The sequence below is a fragment of the Triplophysa dalaica genome, chromosome 21, assembly GCF_015846415.1.
Source record: "Triplophysa dalaica isolate WHDGS20190420 chromosome 21, ASM1584641v1, whole genome shotgun sequence".
NCBI classification, from domain to species: domain Eukaryota; kingdom Metazoa; phylum Chordata; class Actinopteri; order Cypriniformes; family Nemacheilidae; genus Triplophysa; species Triplophysa dalaica.
Window position 1 is genome coordinate 17,324,981 of NC_079562.1, and position 22,182 is coordinate 17,347,162.

The window sequence follows — 22,182 nt, forward strand, 5'->3', positions numbered from 1 at the left end:
CCGTAGACCTCCGCCCCCTAACACTAAAAACCGCACTGCTTCTAGCGTTAGCATCGGTAAAACGTGTGGGTGATCTACAGGCACTCTCTTTGAGCCCCTCCTGTCTTGAATTTGGGCCTGATGACTCTAGGGTAGTCCTCAAACCAAGACACGGTTATGTACCTAAGGTGCTTTCTACTCCGTTTAGAGCACAGGTGGTGACATTATCTGCGCTCCCCCCCTCCGAGCAGGACCCGGAGCTTTATCTGCTCTGCCCAGTCAGAGCGCTAAAAATCTATATTGAGCATTCCGCCGCCTTCAGGAAGTCGGAACAGCTTTTTGTCTGCTTCGGTGACCGCACCAAAGGGTCCCCGGTCACCAAGCAGAGACTATCTAAATGGCTAGTTGAGGCTATCGCGCTGGCATATTCTTCCTTGGGCCTTCAATGCCCCACGGGAGTAAGGGCCCATTCTACTAGAGGCGTTGCCTCTTCATGGGCATGGTCTATCGGAGTCTCCATAGCGGATATTTGTGCGGCGGCTTGCTGGGCCTCGCCTTCCACATTTACCAAATTTTACAGTCTGGACATTCCGGGCTTACAGGCCCGGGTCCTTTCTGCTTAAGACTAGACTGCTGGACCGTGGTTGCTCTCAACTACACTGGCATCTGGCACATTCTTAGGAAGATTAACTGGATTAAGCCACCTATTAGCCTGGCTTTTCCGTCTTCTACAGGGCTTCCCTGCATTATACAAATACTCGAGCTACGGCTCCGGTATTATATAATGTTTTTCGTTCTACTTGTGGCACGGCGGGATTATACTGGTTCCCCATAGCGTCCTGCTACGCAGTACGAGTGAAGTATCGATAGGGAACGTACTCGGTTACTAACGTAACCTCGGTTCCCTGAGATACGGGAACGAGTACTGCGTTCCTGGCCGTGCTCACAAGCTGCATATGGTCGTCGCTTCAGTCGAAATAACCTGAGGTTCCTACGCCGATGTGTCTGCTTATATAGCCATAAGCCCCGCCCCTTTTGGCGGGCGCCATCGCCATAGGCCCGTGCAGCTTCGCTGCCATTGGCGTAAAGTTTTACTTTACACGCACCAATGGCCGTGCAGCATTTTCGCTGCGTTATTATAAAGCTTCAGTCATCGGAGAAAAGGAGTTTTCCCCATAGCGTCCTGCTACGCAGTACTCGTTCCCGTATCTCAGGGAACCGAGGTTACGTTAGTAACCGAGTACGTTTTCTGTCCACACAATGGACGTTAATGGGTCCAGTGTTGTTTGTGGATTTGGTTAGTCTTTGTTTACATTTTTCAAAATATCTTGTTTTGTGTTCTGCAGAGAAAGAAAGTCAGACAGGCTTGAAATAGAATGAGACACCACACTCTCTGAGATGCAAACATCACAAGTTGCTGAGCACCATACAATTCTTACCTGATTGAAATCATCTATAAATGACAGCTTAAGTTTATCGTTTTAGCACCATACTGTGCTCTTAAAATTGAGTAGAAACTCATTATACATCTTTGCTTGAAGTGGTCCAGTCATTGCAAAATTTCCATGGCGGCATTATGACTTAGAGAGGTGATAAAAATGCTGGGATTTATTCTAATACAAAGGTCTAACTAGCTTAATCTAAAAATGTAAATGAGCAATCAAATTCAAGTGTCCAGGACTGTGTAAAAGTCCTAATGGGTTAGTGTTGCATGCTACACTGTTTTATTTCAAACGGTATTACCAAAACCAACATGACATCTTAATGAAACAATATTTTGACATTTACTCTCATTATCCAGCATGCAATGCATTCTGGGCATTTAAGATCCACTGCCCGGTTTAATAGTACCGATAACAAGCTTCTTCATAGCCCCAACTCTAAAACATCAGAGTATTACAGAGTATAAGGTTTATTAAAATTATCTGTAACACTTGACATTAAGGTACCCTTTTAAAGCATTTATAAATGTGTTTATTCCTTATCAATATGTAATTTACAAATGCATTAAATAAAATAAAATCAATAAAACGAGGAATGCAAACGAAATACCTGCCAAATAGTGAGTCATTTTTAACTCACATGTTATAAATGCTTAATAAGTGTATTTATTTATTCATTATTTATTTGACTCGAAAGCAGATTCATTATTAGTTTGATGTTTTTTGTAATATAGGTTGTCAAACTTGACACTGTATGTTGTTATGTTTTTTTTCTTATACCTCCTCACTATTTGGCAGGTATTTTGATGGAATCCTACTCTTTTTCATGCAGTTATGACTACTTTATAATGCATTTGTAAATTACTTACTTATCATAAATGAACAGGTCTATAAACGCTTCATAAAGGGTACCTAAATGTACAGTGTTACCAAATTATCTTATTGGTATTAAAGTTTTCACCATGATTTAGTCATCAAAACCTTGTGTGCAACATAAAAGGTATTATTTAAAGCAATAAACTAGGAGTTCTAACTTGCAATGATACATTAATGTAAATCATGCTACCAGATCCCATGAATCATTTCTTTAGATTGTAAGAAACAATGCACTGTGATTCTTTGATTTAGTTATACATCAGCTGGCATTGTAAGTATTGCATCTTAAGAATTACTCTTTTGCTTTTTAAGTCCTATTCACAGTGTTTATAACAATATGAGTCATTGTGTCCTTTAGTGAATGAAGTGAAGGTTCAGTTCTATGATGTGGGCAAGATCAGAAGCAGAGCTTCACTAAAATCATATTGACATGTAGGAGGACAGTTATTGAATAGGGAATATAGTGGAAGGATTTAGAACTACAAGGTAAAGGTACAACCAGCATCATTTGTACTGCCACCAGTTTTTCATCATCAGGTCTCTGTGACTGAGTCCGGTCCAGTGCTGGAGACAAGAGACCAGCTCAATGTTAAATTAAAGGGTATTGACTGACAGTGGTTAATAGATTTAGATTGAACGTTTACGGCAATGTTTGTTGATCAAATAAGAAAGAATCACAAATCGACTTTATTTCCCAACATATTTCTCCTAGACACCAATGCAATTCAATGAAAAGCAAAGGGAAACTTTTGCTTATGCCTTAATTGGCTTTGCTATGTCACATATGAAATTCTCCTGAGAAAAAGATCCAGAAATTTCACAAATGTCCATATTACATCTATATTCAATATGAACTCAAGCATTTTCATCCAATTTACCCTTTTGCACCTCAACACTCTTTATGGATTTTTGTCTTGTTCGTTTCTGGTTCTTTTTGTTTGTATGTTGCTATGTACTGTGGTTCTCACACTGATTTGTGGCTTGTAAAGAATCATATCATGACTAAACTTCATAGCAGGTGGTTGTTCTGTTTTAGGATTACAGTTTTCCCCATTGTTTGTAGTGACAAATCAGTTTCTTTCCTCTGTATTGCAAAGTTTAGTGGTTAAGGTTCACATTACCTATAACCTTTGCTTTTCCCCCGTTGTGCAGTGTGGACAAGTCAACAACACTTGCTAAAAATCTGCAGATATTGCGCAGCATGAGTTAATGGATTTCACAGAAAATCACAGAAAACCATCTCTAAGAGACCCAATTAAATGTATTTTGCTCATTAATGAAGATGACTGAGCTGCACTTGTGGCAGACATACAGCACATATCCAGACCATTAGAAAAACTGTGGGGTTTTACTATAGATCTTATCTGCAAAAGCATTTCTGTGAATGCACAATTTAAAATTTGATGTTGAATTGTTTATTATTTCAGAGGATAAAGTACGAGTATGCAGAACAACAAGCACTGACAATACCGGATGGGTAAGCTCACAGTAATACACACGTAGGGAAGACACTTATAGCTCTGCACTTGATGGCCGGCTATCATCTAGACCTACTATTGAGAAATCACCATGGAAACAGTAGCCACGGGAACTCACTCCATAACAGAGACAGTGATACCTACCAGAGGCCGTCCAGGACAATTTGAATGATCTCTTGAATTCGACTAGAGTACCTTGAGAAAAAGCATTGAATGACAATTCACAGATTTTTCAGCAATACCATATGACTCTCATATCAGATCAGATAAATATCATTTATGTTCTTCGGCAAAACATCGACAGACCCTATAATACGAATTAGGAGGGGGAAGATAAATGCCCTAGCAACCACCAGTTGCTGGGATACAGCAACAGTCAACAGACAAAAATAAAACATGTATTATAAAATTTGTGAATAAACAGTGTAGTTCACCATTTTCCAACAGTTCTAATAACACTTCATATCAGTGGAACACAAAAGAAGCTGTTTAGAAAATGTAGTGGTTGTCTGATCATACAATGGAAGTCATGGGGGTCAATGTTGTTTTCTTCAAAATATCTTCTTTTGCGTTCTGTACAAGAAAGTAAGTCATAAAGGTTTAGAACCAAAGGATGGTGAGTGAATCATGACAGAATATTCATCTTTGGGTAAACCATCTCATTAAACACAAAGACGCAGAGCTACAGAGTTTAGAAGGCACAAGCGGCGGTATAAATCAGACTTGTCTAGTAGCTTTGGCTTCTGAGATCTCATTAACTTAATGGGTGATTGATCCTCCTGTGACTGCGTGCTGAACCTTGTTTCATGGCTTCAGATGCGTGTGCAGCTCAGAGCCGGTCACATGATGTGTCACATTCATTAGCACACACCTGTCATAACCGCAGGCAGACGGGAGGAAGGACGATTGGATTCAGTTGGTGCTGAGCAAACTCATATCTGTCAGATGTTTCACCTTAAACCTACAGAGCCTAAAACCATCATCAGATATTCTGGCAGTTAGAGACGGGAAGTTTATTGAGTCTGATCGCTTAGACGAGCCCAGAAGGTCTCGATGTGAGATCTGTTGGTTGTTGTGAGTCGTGCTGCAGACATAGTGGCTGTCAGGAGCATTGATTGCTTGCCCATTACTGGATGTACTTTTAGGGCACTCATTAGACTGCTGCAGCAAATCTGGGCAATTGTATACTTCTCTGTATTGATCCAAATGAATAAAACATAAACAGCTGAACAAATTGGAGCTGCTTTTACAGAGTGTTTTTTCTTCTTGAGTTGAAATGTACAATAGATTCCCAGGACAAAAAATCCTCTTGGAGGCATTTATCATTATTATAAACCCCTCAATAAACCTGCACAAATCCTGTGATATTTTTGCTCTGGATGTGAATGATACCTCAGATTATCGTATTGAGTTACAGTATTGAAGGAACTGTCATGATTCTACCTCATCATGACATGTCTTTCTTGGTCTAGTGGCAGGATCATGACAGACCCTTATGTTTCATGTAGAGAGAGACATGGCATTGTTTGTTTTGACATGTCATGCACTCTCTCTGGTCTCGTCTTTGTCCCCGCCCCCTTGTTTCCTTATTATTGCTTGTTAATTATTTCATCCCCATCATCTGTTCATCTGATTTGATTCTCTGGTCTAGTTTAGTTATTTGTTATTTATGTCTAGTGTTGTCTTTAGTCTTGTCTAGTTTTGTTATTCATATATCCTGTTGACCCGTCGTGTTTTATAACCATGTTCAGGTTTTTTGTTATATTTGAATCATTATTGTTTTAACCCCTTACCTGGTGTCTGCGCCTGGGTCCTCTGTCCCCCTCTCATCCCGATCCATAACAGGAATAGCCTCAGACATATCTATGAAACCATCCAGAAACGTACTCAGAAAACCCTACGATGCAGCACCCTGGCAACATGTACATGTCGGGAGTAAAAAGGGCTGTGAAGCGATTAAAACTTTCAATCTTATAAATTACATGATGTTGCGATCACACACCACATTTGCGGCAAAATTTTAATTTAAAGCAATAATAAAACAATACAGAAAGTAGGTTCAGAAGCTAAAACGCCCATAATTTAGTGAATACATTATGAACTATTGTAATTAAAGACCAAAACAGTTTCGTTTCTCCCCAAAGAAATAGTTATCCAAGTTTGAAACAACATATGAGTAAGTAATTGTAAATGAGATTTTTTGGGGGGGGGACTATCACCAATTTCCAGGTGTTGCTATTATTTAAATTTGTTTTTAATACTGTTAAAATTGTTGAAGAAATAGTCAGTAGGTGGCGGTAAATGTCATTAATTCATTAGATTCACTGAATTCGTTCAGGAATGCAGTAAGTGACTCTCTATGAATGAGCCACTGATTCACTGATTCACCAGATTGATTCTCTCAAGAAACTTATTTATTTAGAAACGAAATCACGCTGTGTGTTCCTCGGAGGTTTTAACACAGCATGGCATTTCTTTTGGTTAAAGTAATATTGCTCTATATTCAGCTAACACTGTGCTTTAAAATTATGCAAGTAACATGTAGGTACATACCGTACTTGTTTTGTTTTCATAAAACCATGTTCATGCACTAAAATATAGGATGCAGTACTGTTGCAGTTTTGTTGGTTTTTCTAAATGATCATGAAACTCCCTATGCCAGTCTCAAATGGTTTGATACTCAATGACATGATTGAATAGCAGCAGTGATATGACAGAGAGGAATTCAGCGGATCACTGGGACATTTCCTCTTCTCGCAATGACGGCAGCTGCCTCTATCAAATAGCAGGATCAAAGGAATCCACGCTTATTAGTATCCCTCTTTCATCTGCTGTTGGTAAGCTGCGGTGACGCAGAAATCACTTTCCGCATTCAGAGATAGAAGACGGGATCGGAAAAATGGGCCTTTTATGACCTCCTGCAATTTAACAAGGATGACACAGTCATTAGCGTTCCAGGAGCATAAAAAGATTGCGTCTGTTTATTACAACAAAATAAGAGCATTGCATTATACTGTAAAAAAATACCTTTAAATGTATTTTTTATTGAATTAACTTGTATAAAATCCACAGGACAGGTTCACTCATAGTTTTCTGGACAAAAGTAGCACTGCAATGCCTGAGTGATTGCATAATTCAATTAAAATGAGACAAAATCAAATATTAGGTAATGTCTTTCTGACATTATGCTGTATGTTATATCACACAATTATTTGTTGCCAGCATCATATTTGTCAATATTCAACTGTATGAAATGTAATATTACCTACTATGTCTGGGCAGGTGTGTTAAACGCTTTGAAAATTTTAGCATTGTTCAGGGCACCGTGTATCCCAGACTATTGGCGCATATCCACCGCGGGAACTTTCCCCCAGAATTTAGGGGCAGTAATAGGTGTGTTTCCACCGTAGGAACCGGAATCAAAACAAAGTTGTGGGTAAAAATTCTCTCCCAAAAAAGTCCCTGCTCATGAGGTAGTACTTTTCCAGAGGTCCAGAAGATTCGTGGGGCGTCCTTGGTTGTCGAATATGCTGATTGGTTGAGATCACTATTTCATTGGTTGACTACATGCGGCATCGTGTTCTGGTAAAAACAAACCACCATTTTTAAAATTTTGTTGCGATGCAAGTAGTTTCAGCTGTTTACTGTTTGAAATGGATAAAACATACAGATGGACTGACGACGAGATCCAGGCTTTATTACGTTTTTTGCAGAGGACGAAATCCAACCGGAATTGGAAACATTGATCTGCATAAAAAGGTATACCTCAAAATATCGAGTTTGGTATACAAGCTGGGCATTATCGCATAAAAATTGCAAAGTATCCTTCGTTTTATGTGACGTGCATCGTTGTTCGACATCACCCCCCCCTCCTGGACTGGGTGGAGCCATCACAAGCAGTCCTACGTCAAGGGACTGATCTGTCTAATCTTCACAGTACATAAGACCGCTATAGGAGAAAGGTTCCTGAGATAAATTGTTTCAGGTAATTGCTGTGGATATCAATAATCATATGAATCATGAGATAAATAATCATAGTAATCTGGATGGCATAGAAGTTTTTCTCACTCTCACAAATAATCTAAATGGGCTGTCAGCTTCTTCTGAAATGATAACTGACCGGGACAACCTTTCATTTTCAATTTTTTTTCTCTCGGTATTCTTCTGGCAGCCAGAAAACACTGGAAAATAATGACTTAATCTTGAAACGTTCAGTGAAACTCCTTGAGTCTGCCATCAAAGTCAAGCGAGCGCGTCGGCAACATGTGCAGAGGTAACCTGCGTGATTAATAATCGCTGTCAGCCTGAGATACACCTCACTGCTTCCCCTTCATTCACTACTGTACAGGAAAACTCTTTCTACTGTGCTGACACCACGATAAATTACAAATATATTGTTTGTGATTATTTCAGGGTGACTTGTGAATGAATACAATAGCTAAGATGTGCTACAGTATGTGCAGTATCTCAGTGGTTCAAATCTGGTCATAGCACACCGTTCCTTGGGCCATATGTTTTGAAATAACAGTCATTGTCCACAGTACAAACAGTTGCTATGGAAGAATGCTTGCAGTACTCATAACGCAAACTCATAACTCATGACACTGTCACATTGTCCAAAACGTCCGTTTTCATCTCACCAGCCAGTCATTTTGAAGTTTCAAGTAAGCATATCATTTTCTATCTGGGTAAACTTGTGTTTTGTTTTGTAAGATGTATAAAGTTAATGATGCAGAACTGTTTGCCTGACCACTGCGCTCAATATCCAGATATCCTGTAGTTTAATGGAGACAGATCTACAGTGATGATGCTTCACTGGTCATGTACACCATCACTGAGTTCCTGCACTGAAGACTCGTGGCAAGATGACGCTTACATAAGAGCAGGCCTTCAATGTGTGTATTATAACTCATAATCTTGTTTGGTCAAAATTAATAATTTCTCTTAAGAGTGTGTTTGGTTTAGTTTACAAAACTGCTTTCCATCACACTACACTAGATGAAAGATGCTTCGTACTTTTCTTACAGTGCACTAGCCTCAAAACGTCACGCCCATGCATAAGGCACACTTTTCTAGAAACACATCTGATTGGTTGAATTTCACAGGATTTCCAGGAGACGTGTGTGTCACGTCCTTTAACGGTCTTCCTGGAAACAATTCACAGCCATCTGATCTAAGAAGTAAGCTGTTGTGTTTACAACGGTTGCTATAAGAATTCATCATGATTGACTAAACGGTTAATTCTTAAAAGTATATGAGGTTCACGGCATAAACTTATAATCATTGTTGTTGCTGTTAACTTTTGACACGTTCGTGTATGTACACCGGTTTGTTACTGCGGGGACATTTCCACACCCCTAAACATGACAAAACGAACGGGATTGGTTGCTTTACCAGTCATTCATATTGTCTCTTGAGTGGTGTTGTGAGTACTTGTGAGGGTTTAAATGTATTCAGTTGTTAAGTGCTTTTAAACACGTCACTTTGCAGTTGCTAGGGTGTCTATAGGGCTATGCTGAGTGGTTGCTGTTATACTATGTTGTTGCTAAGGTGCTGGATGGTGTTCAGTGTGATCGAGTCCTCCAGTGTTGTGGGTCTGAATAGATAACAGGTCATTCCTACGTGCTTTTTGTATTCCTGTGCAGTTGCCAGTGTGTTGCTACAGGGTGTTTTTACAACAACGCCAGTTTGCAACATAATAAACAGAAATAACACTAACTAGCTGAGGGAAGAACCGCTTATCCTTGCAAATAGACAAACAAATTGTAATTGTGTTCCCTAGCTCTCCATAAACAATGAGAACGCAGCATTTACAACAAAAATCTACCTTGTGTGGTAACCGAAATAACCAAAGTACAAAATTTGTAAAAAAAAATAACAACTTGCTAACAGATTAGTAATGTTTCAGGCTCTTATTAAACATAGTCTACACAAGGAAAACCAAAACTACACAGCAAAGTGTCTCGCTAGTCCAAGAATCTGTAAACACAAGTGTAATAAAATAATATTACCATAGACTGTGTAAAATATGGACGTAGTTTCCGTGACGTCACCCGTAGGTTTGTGGAGAGTAAAAATGAAGCCTAAAGTAGGCGGAGACAGTCGTCGCCATCTTGGCATCATGTCATCGTGTGTCAGTCCTGGATAATCATAAATGGGCAAAGAGGCAGGACATGGGTGGAGCTGATGTGCCTGGTTGCTGAAACAAACCATGCCCGCCAACCACGATGTATTGGCTGTTGACATTTAAACATTTACAGTGGGTTACAGCTTACTCTTCAGGTAAATTACCTGAAACTGCAAAAAAATTTGCATTTGACAAAACTTCACCCCCCCACAGTTGTCGTGAAGGGCAACATTACTTATATAGACCAAAATATTTTTTGTACCAGGCTGTAAACATCTTTTATGTGCTGTAAAGTTGGACATTCTAACATTGGACTCAATGAGATTCTGCTCTGTTTTGGAGCTAACCTCAATCGGCCAGTCGATGAATGGCAGTTTTAGTCATTTCCGTGTTGCTTTCAAGAGAAACCCGGAAGATTGCCCCTTGGATTCCACACAGCATCTATAGACAAAGACTTGATTCTTGATGGGCTCATTCACAAATGATTGTGTGCCTTTTGTTTCCTAAAAATAAGCTCTTATTCATAAGATCATGAGGTTATCTTTACTGATGGGGATATTATTTAAATAGGTGTTTGATCATTGGGTACCTTTTGTTTTCTTTGATGTCCACCTATTTCACTTTTCACACACATCCACCTGCAATTAATAAGAAGAAATCCAAGCAGAGCTGACTAGTTTTGTTTTTACAAACATTTTGTGCATAGTTGGATGCCGTTATAATTCACCGTCCTAGCTTCTTTGCACTATTCAAGTTGTTTCAATTTTACATTTAAATTTATGCATTTATACATATGCATTACATTTATTATGCTACACATTTTTATGTTAAGTATGTGCAATTCCATGGGATTGTAGATCTGAACTTGGATTCTTGGTCAGTTGCAATATTGCAGCCAAGTAAAGCACAATGTATTGTTTTTAAATGGTGTAATGGTCTGATAACACCTATGGAAACCAAAGGCACAGTATAATCATCACACCATAAATCCTGAAAAAAAGTTTCTCAGGATTGTAGAGGCAAACTGCACACAACCACGAGGTAGTTTCAAACAAAACCTACTACTCACTCCACCACTTCCTGCTTTAAACAACACTATGTGACAGGCTCTTGGCCTACAAGACCACCATTGGTTCGGAACCCCCAAATCTTCATTCGCTAATACAAACTTAAGTAGCCGCCAGATCCCTACGCTCCGGAAACGAACAACGTCTTGTGGTGCCATCCCAAAACGGAAAAAAATCAATTCTCTGAATTGATTCAATATTTGTGGAATGATTTGCCCGCTGCTACAAGATCAGCAGATTCTGTCACCATCTTTAAGAGTCATCTGAAAACACATCTCTTCCATCAGCACCTGACCGATTAGTTCTGACTTTTATCTCTCTTCTACTCTTGGTGGTGGCCTTTATGAGACCAGTTTTTACTGCACTTATGCTTTATGTTGTCCATATGTTGTACCAAATGCTTCTATTGTTTACCTCATTTGTAAGTCGCTTTGGATGAAACGTCTGCAAAATGTAATGTAAATGTAGGTCTCCACCTAGTGGTCAGGAGGAACATAACACAACAAATAAACTGTGAAAGAAAGTTACTTTTGCGGCATATTATATACTACATGCCTACACTTTTGTTTAGGATCCATGTTTTTGAATACTCAACTAATCAAAACTATGGAGTTATACGAATTTAACTGTAGGAATTGTGACTAAAAGCCTTCTATAGAAATGTAATTTTCTGCTCTTTTCGACCTGAGTTTAGTCTGGCTCATGGTCCTTTCCCAGCTTCTATTCCACTCTTTCTTATCTTGTATCTTGTGTGTCTTTCTAGTGTTATCAATATAAAAGCCATAAAGGCCAAAAAAATATGTTCTAGTGCCTTTAATGTCACCATTTGTGTAGCATTTGCAAACTGTTCTCTGGTTATTGAATGAAGCACCTTCTTGCGGTCTCACCCTTAAGAGGATAACTACATAAATAGACTGTTTAAAGTTCTTCCAGTCATAGTTAAGAACCAGGGTGGGCACATGGGAATGTTGTATACGCTGCATGAAGTGATAGAAAAAAATAAAGCTTTTTATTTGTATGACCATGTGGCTGTATTTCTGTATTGTATGTTTGACTTTTGCTGGGCTCATAAACATCTTTGTCTTTAAAGGCTGCATTTGTCTTTCGAAACGCTGTAATTCTAAACACAATTTGTGAAAGTTTTAAACAATAATAATACTGAAACAACAACTACCCTGCTAAAAAAGAGTCTAGTCTTAATTACTTGTGCAAATGATGGCAAGAAGAAAAACATAAGATATTATGACACGTTTTTGAGAAAAAAAATTTGGGCCTAAAACATGCAAAACTATCTGCAAGTGGGTTCAGAAAAATAAACTTAAATTAAGTTAATTGAAGGCAGATATTCAAGAGCACAAGAATCTAATAATACTGTATTTTGCGAATTTCTTAATATTAAGCCTAAAATGTCTTTTAAATACACAATATTTAAAGTGTGCTTGAAGTCAGGGCTGTCCCAATTACAAAATAATCGTCTTATCACAATTATTTGTCATAACCGCAACTATTGCAAATTTTTTGAAAACAGGGGTGATCTGCAGTATATGCTGCATTTTATATCCAAGGTCCTTCAACTGCACTCACTGCTACATTCAAATGATACTTCCACATCCTTTGAGTAGCATCAACTTTGTATTTTTTGTGTTGATTTGTTTTTTTTAAGTACACAGCAAGACGACACCATAGTGTAGGCAACAAGGGGTTAATGAAAAAAAAGTTTATTTAACAAAAGCACTAAACAAAACCCACAATGGGGCAAAAAGGATCCTTAATAATAAAACAAAACACAAATAAGGGAAATTCCTAACAGGAATACAGTATTTTACAAGCGACACAAACAAGAATACATCCAGGTATCACACAATGAACCGACACGGGACAAAGGGAACTGGGACTAGGTATAGGGGAACACTAACAAGGGATAATAACACTGGGCTAGTGACGGACCTCCGTGAAGTTGTCACCCTATATAAATAAATTGTAATCAAATGGACTAAAAGAACGGCACCAGTTTGATACGATTTGGACGGCATGGGGTGGAGAGTGACGTCACTGCCGCAAATAATATGTCTTATTTCCAACCCAGGGAAAAACATACAGTGGCGATTTAAACGACATGGGGTGGAAAGTGACGTCACTGGCCCAGAATACTTCTTGTTATATCTCGGTAAGGAAAGTAGTTACATTGTTTGTCGTAATGGCACAAACGGGCACAAATCGAGCACAAACAAATGGCACCAATTTGATAAGAGTTTGACGACATGGGGTGGAAAGTGACATCCCACAGCCAAGAAAAAGAATGTTTAATATCTTGAACGCCGAACCAGCACAAACGGTCATTTTTGCGGCACAAATCAGCACAAACACAGCACAAACGAATGCCATAGTTTTGGTTACAATTTATTTATATGGTGTGCCAACTTCACGGAGGTTAGTGACGGCCAGGTGACAGGACTCAAAACACTAATGGGCACAGGCTGGACAGGTGAACGGGATGAAACACTAATGGGGCGCTAACGGATCACAAGGGGTGGGACTAGAGGACGCGACACCGGAAAGATAGCATGGTATTATAAAATCAAAACAATGCCATGCCCTTTTTACACATATAACGCATGGGTATGTCATGATCCTGCCACAAGACCTGAAAATGAGAGGAGAGGCAGGATCATGACACTTATATGAACAAAATACTTAAAGTATTTCACAACTGACACCGCATGAAGGATCCTGACCTGCTCCATCTGTTTTTATTAGGTACATAATACATAATATATACAAGAATACATGATCGCTTTGCATGATGAGTTAATGAAACCAAGTTTAATTCTCTAGGTTATATAGAGGTTTGATGAGATCACTAACCCGAATAACCAGTATAAATGATTATGCTTGAGCAAACACCAATGACTTATATGACATTGATATATGATTTGGTGACTGTGAATTAGGTAGCATATTAAGACTTTCCTACAGTATAATCCACATACTGACTATACTCTGTAAAGCCTGTTTACCCCAAACTGTGAAATCATTTCCAATCTGTTCAAATCAACGTCACCAGTTGTTTTGCCTCTGTGCTGCCAAGAATAAAATCACCCAAATGGTGCTACCAGCTTGCTTCACTTCAAACTTAGTTCTAGATGTTAACTGCTTTTCTATTTTGAGCCAACAGAAATGCTTTTTAACTTAAATGAATATAAAATCTAAATTCAAATAAATCTGTCTGTCTACTGATAAAATGCACAGGGTGTTGTATTTTGTGCCTTATAACACTGTATTTCCTTCAGATGGTAGCATTGGATTAAACTACTGGTCTGCGTCTAGGGCTGTGATAAACTCATCTGCAAAACCTTTTTTTGCCCCTTAAATTGTGAACATTTTGTAACAAAAATTCTGTCATTAAAACAAACGATCAGCTTTATAATCTTTCCTCTTATGTTTATGCTGACAATTGCATCGTGTTACAAGTCATGTACAAGCAAGGTCACCTGATAGTTTTAGATGGTATGAGCCCTAGATTCTTGTTTTATGTTGCTTCATTAATGGTGTAATTGTATCCTGCTGGGCTCTTCGGGCTCTTGTATCTCTTTCAGTAAACACAAGCTGCAGTGGCAGCTACGCAGTGAAAAGGAATAAAAGCGAGACGTGGTAATATACAAAACCTAATGATTTGAACAGCACATTATAACAGCAGCTATTTGCATAGTTGTGGTTTCCTGGCCATGGGCTCTGCAATTATACCATTTGTTCGTTGATGTATTTGTTTTTTGTTTCACTCATTAAAGCAGTAGGGATATAAATGATGTCAGTTAATTTGTGTGTGCATAAACACAGGCTTGAAATGATGTATGAATATCTTGTCTGTCTTGCAGGGCAAAGATTTTTCGTGGGAAGAAGGTCCAAGGCGATTACGACATTAAAGTCGAACAGGTAAGACATTTTAAGCATTAGCATTAAGCAACACACAATCCTGCATGTTGTCTGTTGATGGCAAAACATCTCTTTAACAAACCTAAGATCTCCTAGTGTGGCCGGAACTGTTAAAAAGATCACCTAAAAAAAAACTTTTATCATTTCACGCACCCTCATGATATATTCCATTCCATTTTCTACCGCTTATACCTCGGGTCACGGCGAGCCTGCGCCTATCTCAGGAGTCATCGGGCATCAAGGCAGGATACACCCTGGATGTAGTGCCAAGCCATCGCAGGGCACACACCTCATGATATATATATATATATATATATTCTGCAGAATACAAAAGAATATATTTTGAAGAATGTTGGTAACCAGGAGTATATGACCCCTATTGACTTCCATTGTTTGAACACAAAACAACTGAGACACTTTTAACGTTTTTTCTCCAATGAGCAGTATGTAGAAACAAAACATTACTAGATTTCCATTTGTTATGTAACACAGCCTGTGCAATAGTACATTACTGTTGAATGTTCATTCATTCAAATTCTCTCATAAATAATAAATGATGACATAAGCTGTATGGATATACTTAAAGATGTGGTAACACAGAGTTTCTGCAAATCTCATGTTAATCTTGAGTTTATATACAGTAGTATTGCATACATCGTATTTTCAAAGAGTATTTAGTATGATCACATTTATAAAAGAGAGATACAGCTGTACGATTATTCTGGCAAAAGACGAGAGCCTGGAGACGGCCATTGGGGACAGAACTACAGCATGAGCACACATTATATCATCTCATTATCCATTTGTGTTTTTAACATTATGCACGTATGCGCCGATTGCCAGCAAAACACAGACATATGACTTAGTTTGACTTACCCCGTGCAGTTTATGTCTGGAATCTTTTATCACTGAGACCGCGTCATGTATCATTTTCAAACGATCACCAAATCTAGCATCATATCCCGCGTTTATATAACATTCATCACCAAAATGCTGTGAACAAACAAACACAGCTAAACTTCCGTAAACCGAGTGAAGCGGCATTGATGGGCTACCCTTCTCACGATGGCTGTTTGACTCGTAGGTTTGCTCAGTCTCTCACGCTGGTGCGTGGGCGTGCTCTTTCGTTAGGTGGATGACACGTGGGCATGCTTTTTCAGGAGAATGGCCAATTAAAGAAATATGATTCCTCTTACGAAACAGGGATTCAGACTTATAAAAAGCTTTCTGAAACAAGTTGGAGTGCTGGGGGAGTGAATCGAGCACAGAAATACTAAGTCAAACTTCGACCTCGTTTTTAATAAGTTGACCATTTTTAGCTTGAGAATCCAGCATGTTTAACAGTGTAAAGAAGTCAGAATTCATGACATAGCATGTTACCCCATCTTTAAAAAGACACCTACATAATCTACTTCAATTAAAATAAAGGAATCTTTGTTGTTGTTTTTCTACTCCAAGTAAAAATAGCTTTTTCTTGGTGAGAGTCACAATACTGATGCTCTGTGTGAAACCCTTAACTGCTTGCTATATGTAGAGATTTTATCTCCTTTTTGCTTGTGGCTTGTTTACACTTCAAACAAGCCTCACATCTCCCACACACAGTGATTCAGCTGTGGAAGAAAACATGATCGACAGGGATTATGCTTTACCCGTGTGCGCACATGTCAGATTCTATCTGTAATTAAATGTTTAACATAATCACAGTTTAACACAATGTGACATGCACATTTCTGTTCACAAAAAAGCAAATGAACGTTCAGTGTTCAAGTCAATAAGAACATAGTTGATGTTATGGACCTTTAAGGGTTCTTTAATCTGATTGGATGAGAAGTGTTCCAGAAGAGAATACTGTATATGGGAACACGGCTTGATTCTTAGTTCTTGATTTCCTCAGCAAACAGACCACGGCCTTGTGTCTACAGCTGAATCAACTAATACACACTTAAGTGTGATAGTATTTGAATGTTCTGTATACCTCAGTGTGTAATGATTGATTTAATTCAATTAAACCAATTGATTTGTGTGCATTACATTACATGCAGAAGTGTCCGACTCGCTAATGCCTGCGCGTTGCATGCACGTATAACGCGTCCGCCCCTGGTCACGGCTGTAGGCTGTCGGTGGGATGCCCGTTCTGGACTTTGACATACTTGTCAGTCCGCCCCTGGTTGCATGTCCAGATTGAGTACATTTATTCTTCTTCCTTTACAGTTGTTTTGGATAGCCTTCAGTTACAAAATAATACTTACATTCCAAATTGTGCACTTAATGCGGCTTATTTACATATTATTGCTGGTGGGAAACGAGTGTTTTTAGTTGTGTCAATATGGGTTATGTTGTCAATTCGACGGATGTCTTCAATGGCCCTAGTACAGAGCCCTGAGGTTGTGGGTATTGATCAAGAGCACAGAGTTAATAGATTTTAGCTTTCTATTGGTCACAGTCCGCTGCTAACCTTTACCTTGGAAAAGTTTCAAATACTTTAGCCAAGAATGAAAATACTGTTAACATTTAACCCTCTTTTCATTTCAATGGCTTTCTTTGTGCTGCAGAACACAAAAGAAGATTTTTAAAAAATGTTTGTAGCCAAACAAAGGTAGCACATATTGACTTCTATTGGCAACTTTTGTATTATTGCTCCTGTATGACATATCGCTAGTTGCTCCCTAAACTCTTTGTAAATTGCTTTGGATGAAAGTGTCTGCTAAATGTAAATGTGTTAAATGGACACAAAAACACTGAAAAGTCAATGGGTGCCATTGTTTGTTTACACCAGCAAAATGTCACTAGGGTTGGAAATTGATGACAGAATTTCCATAATTTTTTGTGAATTACCCCAGTTTGAACAACTGAACCATCCTCCTCTGTACAATATATCACAGTGTAGTTATTTAAAAATAGACTACAAAAAGACATACATCTTCTACATTGTTTTTCTTTTAATGAATCCTGTCACTCAAGATCGAAAAAGATCAGTTTGAAGTGTCATAGTTACAGCATGTATGCACATTCATAATAAGTGGGTCTTAAATGTCGTTATAAATGAGCAAGTCGTCCTTTAAAATGCGTCTTATGCTAATTGTTTGTAAAGTAAACCTTTCCAGTTAATAAGCTAAGAATGTTTTGTACAATTTAATTGGACATTAATAATGCATGAATGACCATTGTGCAGTAATTAAGCATCAAATGTTTGAGACAACAGATCCTGTCTTCTCAAAGCCACAGGCTCATTCCAGCTTTAGTATATCCCTGTATAAAGCATGGGTTTTACTTCACACAATGCATAATAGATAAAGGTTAACAAGCCCACAATGATTAGAATGGAATGGAACAGTCCCTCATTACTGCCGTTGTTTCTAATGATCATTTTTAACACACGTTTTCATGAGCTTTTTTCTCTTGCTGCCTGTCGCTAAGAATAAAAGGAACAGTTTACTTGTTTGTGCTTTATTATAGAGCTTTTTAATTAACAGTCTTACAGCTAAAGCTTTGGAGCAAAATGTTTGGTGCTTTCAGCAGCTTAAACTGGCCAAACACTAAATGTAAAGCAATGGCAAGGTTTTTCATTCTGGGCACGGGGAACAAGGTTTTGGGAAGGAAACAGACAGCAGACCAAATCCTCACTTTCTGCATTGCAATGCTAGTTTCATGTGTTGTAATTTATTGTTTTTCATAGCTTTCACTTGTAATTTCAGGCTGAATTCTCAGAGATCAACCTCGTGGCACATGCCAACGGCACATGCAGTGTGGACATGCAGGTGATCCGAAATGGAACCAAAGTGGTTCGGTAAGTTTCATATACTAATAAAAGATCCCTGCAAAAAAAACATTATTGTGCAAAAACATGAAAACAACACATTTTCTTCTTGCATCCACAGAAAAACCATCTTGCAACAAAACGTTGTTACAAAAAATAGCTTAAAACGTCACTTCTCCAAAAATTTCAGGTATCATTTGTTGTAGAAAGCCAGTTCTTTCGCCACTGACTTATGCAATGAAACATGTATGTTACGTGTGCTGGCAGACAAGAGCGTACTCCAACGGGTAATCCAAATAAGGTACTTTAATAAAAAAGCCAAAAGAAACCAGAAATCAGGCACTGAACACACATTAACAATAAACAATAGCAGACAAGTAACTGAGGAACACACAGGGCTTAAATACATGGTGAAAACCCAATCAAGGGAAACAGAATCAGGTGAGGAACTAATTAACTAATAAAGACATTAGACACAGAAGGCAAAAACAAACCAAAACAGAGAACAACCGTGACAATATTCTTGTTAATATGGCCCTACTTTGGCAAACAATCATGAGACAAATATTTTTGTGCGTTATGATGAATTTTGGCAGGCTCCCCGTGACCCGAGGTAGTTCGGATAAGCGGTAGAAAATGGAATGGAATGGAATGATGAATTTTACCTAATAGTTAGTTATATAACATGTTTAATTGATCAACAATACACGTTTTGCATATTGAAATGTTTGATTGTTGCATTATGTTAACATGATAAATATGTATGTAACAGACATACAATAAGAAAACACATTGTAACAAGGTTCATTAAAAGGAAGGAAGGAGGCGGGAATCGGCAGACATTTAAATAAAGTTTTAATAAAATAATCAAACAAAAACACGGAAGTAAAATGTCGGCAGCCACCTCACGGTCGACCGCAGGCCACAAGAACATAAATACAAACATGTCCGGGCCCAGTCCTCTCTCGTCAACAGTCCTGTCGCTCATCCTCTTATGCTCCCAATCTCCCCGTGAGATTCGGGACCGGTGTGCCCACAGCTAATAGGTTGGTTTCACGTGACGTCACGATGCTGCATCGTGAGAGCGCGAAATTCAGATGGAGGGCAGGAAGTAAAATAGTTGAGGATCTGCCAGTGCCGTCTGAAAAAATGCCAATGTTTTGTGTAGTTTACGGCTGCTCCAATCGTTCAAACAGAGAAAAGGATTTTACAGAGTACCAAAGATTGTCACTCATAAATGTGAGAAATGTAAAAAGTTCACAGAACAACGCCGTAAAAAGTGGATTTTTAACGAACTTCTGCGGTCGGGAGGAGCAGAGTCTGTTAATGCCCGTGTGTGCAGCGACCACTTCGTCGGAGGTTATGTTATATAGCCAAATTGTTTTTTGTGTCTGTGTTTATATAGCATTCGGTTTTCGTTAAATGCTCTTTACTTAGTAATTATTATAAAGTTAACGGTAGTCTAATATGCAGTTCATTTGGGCTTTTTTGACTGCCCTAGCGCTTTGGGTGACGTTGAGTCGGTAGATTGGGCTCCGACGGTCAACCTAAGGTCCCCAAAAACTAAACCCAAATCAGAGGCATCTCTCAAACGAGAGCAGAGGATGACGCTCAAGGAAGACCAACAAAGACGGTCGAAATGTGCAGAGGCTGTGTTGGATCTCCAACAGACAGATGAGAGCCAGGATCTGACACAGACAGCAGAAAGTTCCGAACCGAAGCAGCGTGACTAGTGACCAGTGGATAAAAGTATTACACTTGTGTAAAACTAGTGACGAGGGCTAGTGACTAGTCCAATTGTACTGGCTATATGTATTATATGTAATGAAATGGAATCTAATCTGTTATTGCACACCATGTTCTTATTATAACAATTGTTGAAAAATCTAATATTGTAAATAAACCACCATTTATAATTCTGTCTTCTCAATGGCATTTAATGTTTGCATTTATATTAAACAACAGCCAGAACTTACAAAGACCACACTTATAACAATAGTCAAAATGATAGATAGTTGGTGATGTCAACAGCATCCACTGTTGGCAAATCTTCAAGTTCGACATAAAAGCTCAATCATCTTCACGAGTAACGGGTCACGACCAACATATCTGTTTACTAACTCCTTGTATATTTTGCTTGAAACTGGTCCTAATTTCATACAATACGCACTCTCCGCAACGGTTTCCTCCATAGACGTATTCTCCATATTTACTTCCTGCCCTCCATCTGAAATCGCCCCGCCTTCGAGCGTCATCATAATCACGTGACTGAAACCCAGCTATTCAAACTATCAATCACGCCACCGCCTCATGGCTCTTGTCACGTCTTCCTGACCACACCCATAATCTACTTTATTTAGATAGCAAACATAGCAAACTTTATTTCAAGGTCCACTTATCGGTATTAATAAACCATTAACTACAACTATGCCTCCGTAAACTCCTAATTTGTTGCATATTAATAGTTAGTAAGGTAGTTGTCAGGTTTAGGTATTGGGTAGGATAAGAGCTGTAGAATATGGTGATGCAGAATATGTCCTTAAACAGCAAATAAACAGTAAATAAACTATAAAAAGTAAATAAACAGCCAACATGCTAATAATTGGCATGCTAATAAGCAACTAGTCCCAGTTAAATAAAAAATCAAATTTTTTATTTTTTTCATGAAATATTGCAGAATTTATAGTACATAGCTTATCAATGTGGGTCATTTTCTTTTTAAAATGAATGTACCCGTATAATCTTCAGTTGAAAACTGAAAATGCACTTCCGACCTGAAATGACTATCCATCTCAAATGAATTAAATTAGATGGCTTCTGTTAACTCCTCCCCTTTAACTGTCAGTCTGCTGACAGCTTCATTTCAAAATCAATCTTAATATAACAGCAATTTTTACACATCCGATCAATTTGCAGTGAAAAACGCAAGCCACGCCCACTATTCTTCTTCTTTTCAATCGGAAATGTGTCCAAAAATCTGAAACACAGTTCAGGCAATGTTCAGGGCAGGCAGGAAACAATCAACAAAGAATATCCAGGCACAGGTCAAAACACAGCAAACCACAAGACAAGTTAAAAGCTTGGTAATGGCAGAAATCAGTCTATTGTAGTGGTTTGTGGGAAATGAAGTCCTGAATTCGTAGAAAATGTGTGGGATGGAGTGCCCTCTAGTGGATCTGCAGGACACTCCAGCTGGTGATCGTAACAATGTTACAGACACAGGAATAATCAAGGGGCAATCTTCCGGTCTCTCTCGTGAAACCAACACAGAAATGACTAAAACTGCAATTCATCGACTGGTCGCGAGAGGTTGGCTCCAAAACCGAGCAGAATCTCATTGAGTCCCATGTTAGAATGGGCAACTGTAAAGCACAAAAAAACATGTTTTCAGCTTGGTACAAAAATGTATTTCGGTCTATATAGGTAATGTTGCCCTACATGACAACTATGTTTAGATTATATTAAGCCTTGAAATTCTGCATAATAGGTGCGTGACCACTTGAGTGACAAGTGGTTTCAGCAA

The 22,182-nt window shown here is 38.6% G+C and overlaps 1 protein-coding gene across 2 annotated transcripts in view; it reads left to right on the top strand.

The window, feature by feature from the left end:
* Positions 1 to 22,182, top strand: part of syn2b (synapsin IIb) — an 86,633-nt gene that overhangs the window by 26,488 nt on the left and 37,963 nt on the right. For both annotated transcript variants that reach the window (XM_056734996.1, XM_056734995.1), the window contains exons 2-3: positions 14,845 to 14,902; positions 18,598 to 18,689. In XM_056734996.1, the coding sequence (XP_056590974.1) occupies positions 14,845 to 14,902; positions 18,598 to 18,689 (150 nt within the window). The remainder of the gene's footprint in view (positions 1 to 14,844; positions 14,903 to 18,597; positions 18,690 to 22,182) is intronic.